The sequence below is a fragment of the Etheostoma spectabile genome, chromosome 10 (genome assembly GCF_008692095.1).
Source record: "Etheostoma spectabile isolate EspeVRDwgs_2016 chromosome 10, UIUC_Espe_1.0, whole genome shotgun sequence".
NCBI classification, from domain to species: Eukaryota; Metazoa; Chordata; class Actinopteri; order Perciformes; family Percidae; genus Etheostoma; species Etheostoma spectabile.
In genome coordinates, this window is record NC_045742.1 from 24,183,973 (window position 1) to 24,186,265 (window position 2,293).

General features: G+C 37.2%; 1 protein-coding gene across 1 annotated transcript in view; it reads right to left on the reverse strand.

The window, feature by feature from the left end:
• Positions 1-595: 595 nt before the first annotated feature.
• Positions 596-2,293, reverse strand: part of LOC116696813 (cadherin-1-like) — an 11,655-nt gene continuing 9,957 nt past the window's right edge. The window contains exons 6-8 of the mRNA XM_032527995.1: positions 2,032-2,162; positions 1,266-1,409; positions 596-919 (exon numbers count right to left, since the gene is read on the reverse strand). Of these exons, the coding sequence (XP_032383886.1) occupies positions 704-919; positions 1,266-1,409; positions 2,032-2,162 (491 nt within the window). The 3' untranslated portion in view covers positions 596-703. The remainder of the gene's footprint in view (positions 920-1,265; positions 1,410-2,031; positions 2,163-2,293) is intronic.

Here is a 2,293-nt window from a genome sequence, read left to right on the forward strand (position 1 = left end):
CAATGTAATAAAGATGTCAACTAAGCAGACACTTAACATTTCAACAACCAATTTAACATTTTAAAAAGCATTTATTGGTACATCATTGAATACAGCCTTAGAGGGTGATGTAGTGTAGGGTGGATAGCTGGATTTCCCCTTAATCATTTGCAATTTCATTCCTCAAACAGAAATACAAAACAATGCAAGTTAACTGAAGTAGTAGTACAAAACACACAAAAAAAACAAAGTGTAAAGTACCATATGTTACCAAAATAAGCTGTTACCAATGCAACTGCGAGCATCTGTGTATGTATCCAGTGTCACCCAGAAAGCTAGAACACAGGCTGAAATATCAGCACAAAATCCATAAATCAACTATAATTTGGCTCCAAGACTCAAACAGAAAATAAAGAGAAAACAGTCTTCAGCCTAGATTTAAACAGGTATCTAAAACACAGACCGAACTTAACCATTCAAAATGGGGAACTCATTTATAAAAATAAAAAAAAAAACTCATCCTTTGACTTCTGAACAGGTCTGTTACTGCTAACAACAATAAACAGTCAATACCCACAAACAGAATAAAACCCATCTTTGTGCATAATGGTGTCTGACTATATTTTCACTGGGATGCAGTCCTTATCAGTCCATGCTTAACTCAATCTAACATATGTAGCCATATGTGCATCTGCCTATCCAATTCATTTGATCTTTGGTACAATTACAGCAAGTCATCATCTTCTCCTCCTCCGTACATGTCTGCCAATTTCTTGAAGCGGGGTCCCCACTCATTGAGGCAGTTGTAGTCCTGGTCTCCGCTGCTTGATGAGTTCAGAGACGAGAGGCTTCCTGAATCAGAGCCACCCCCTTCATAATCAAAAACCAGCAGGGAGTCATAAGGAGGTGCTGTTGGGTCATTGTCAGCTGCCTTCAGGTTCTGAGAGAGAAGCAGAGGATATATTTGACATACGTTTTGTATATACACAGCAGAATCAAGTCATTGAAGATGGGGAGAGATGATGATGTGACAAGTATCAAAAACCACATTTACACAAAAATCATGCCTTGACAAACAAACATTGCCATAACTGGAAACAAAAAGGAGCCCCATGGAGTTTGAACTGCATAATTTTGAAGATTGTGATTGAAGATGTAAGTTGTGATTTCAAACAAATGTGTTTACCAACCCTTTAAAAACAATTTAATACAGCAGTTATAAATAACCTATTCTAACAATGTTAGATTGGAATAAGTTTGTATGAGATCTCGAATGTTTGACTCACATCATCAATGAAGTTGCCAATTTCCTCTGGGTTGGCGGGGCGGGGCCGGTACTGAGGAGCCGGCATGAAGTTCGGCACCACGTCATTTCTGAACACTTCGGGCCGGTTGTCCAATCCACGATGGAGAACACTTAGATCAAAGTCCTGATGGCAAGACATGTAGAGTTCACACATAAGATAAAGCATCTTTATTTTAACTAAGAAATCCATTTGTATATTTATACAATACATTGAATGTAGCAGATCAATATTTTATATTAAAATCAAATCCACTTCAACTGCCTAAAACAATAAACTGCTGCTCACAATGTTAATCAGGTAATTTAAATGTTTGCAAAATGGGTTTACCTTGTGGTACTACTTTTAAAAAGGGATTTTTTTTTTAAAACTTTTTGGACAATTGCCCACTATTATGCTTTCAGAAAAAAACTTAATGTGTTACAGTTCCTTAAAATCATATTTAATCTTTAATGATAATTGTGATACAAGTTTACTAAAGTAGAGTATCGTATTGAATTATCACAAAGGCTGGGTAACGTCTTAATTTTAACTGGGTGCCTGACCGGCGCTGCTCGGCTGTGACTGCCAGAGATGTAGCCAATGCTTTCTGTTTCTGACTTTGATGTACCTCCTTGATTATTTTAATTACCACCTGACTGAGCCTTGTAATCAAAACATTATTCCAAACCTGTGTCTTAATTTTCTTAATTTCCTCACGGGAGTCATCCCAAAAGGATCATTAAAGAGAAGTCTAAGTCTAATTTACCTGATCGTCTTCCCCACCTCCCTCTTCATCATAGTAATGAATGTTGTCTCTGATATCGTCGTCTTGCAGTAGAGGTTCCTTCTTTTCTCCTCTTCTCCGTCTTGCAAATAGCAGCAGCAGCAACACGAGCACTGGACACACAGAGCACAAAGCTTAATACAACTAGTCTAGAGCCCGACCGATAAGGGATTTTTAAGGTCGATGTGATCCAAATATTTGGTTATTTAAAAATCCTATATTCCAATATATATATATATATATA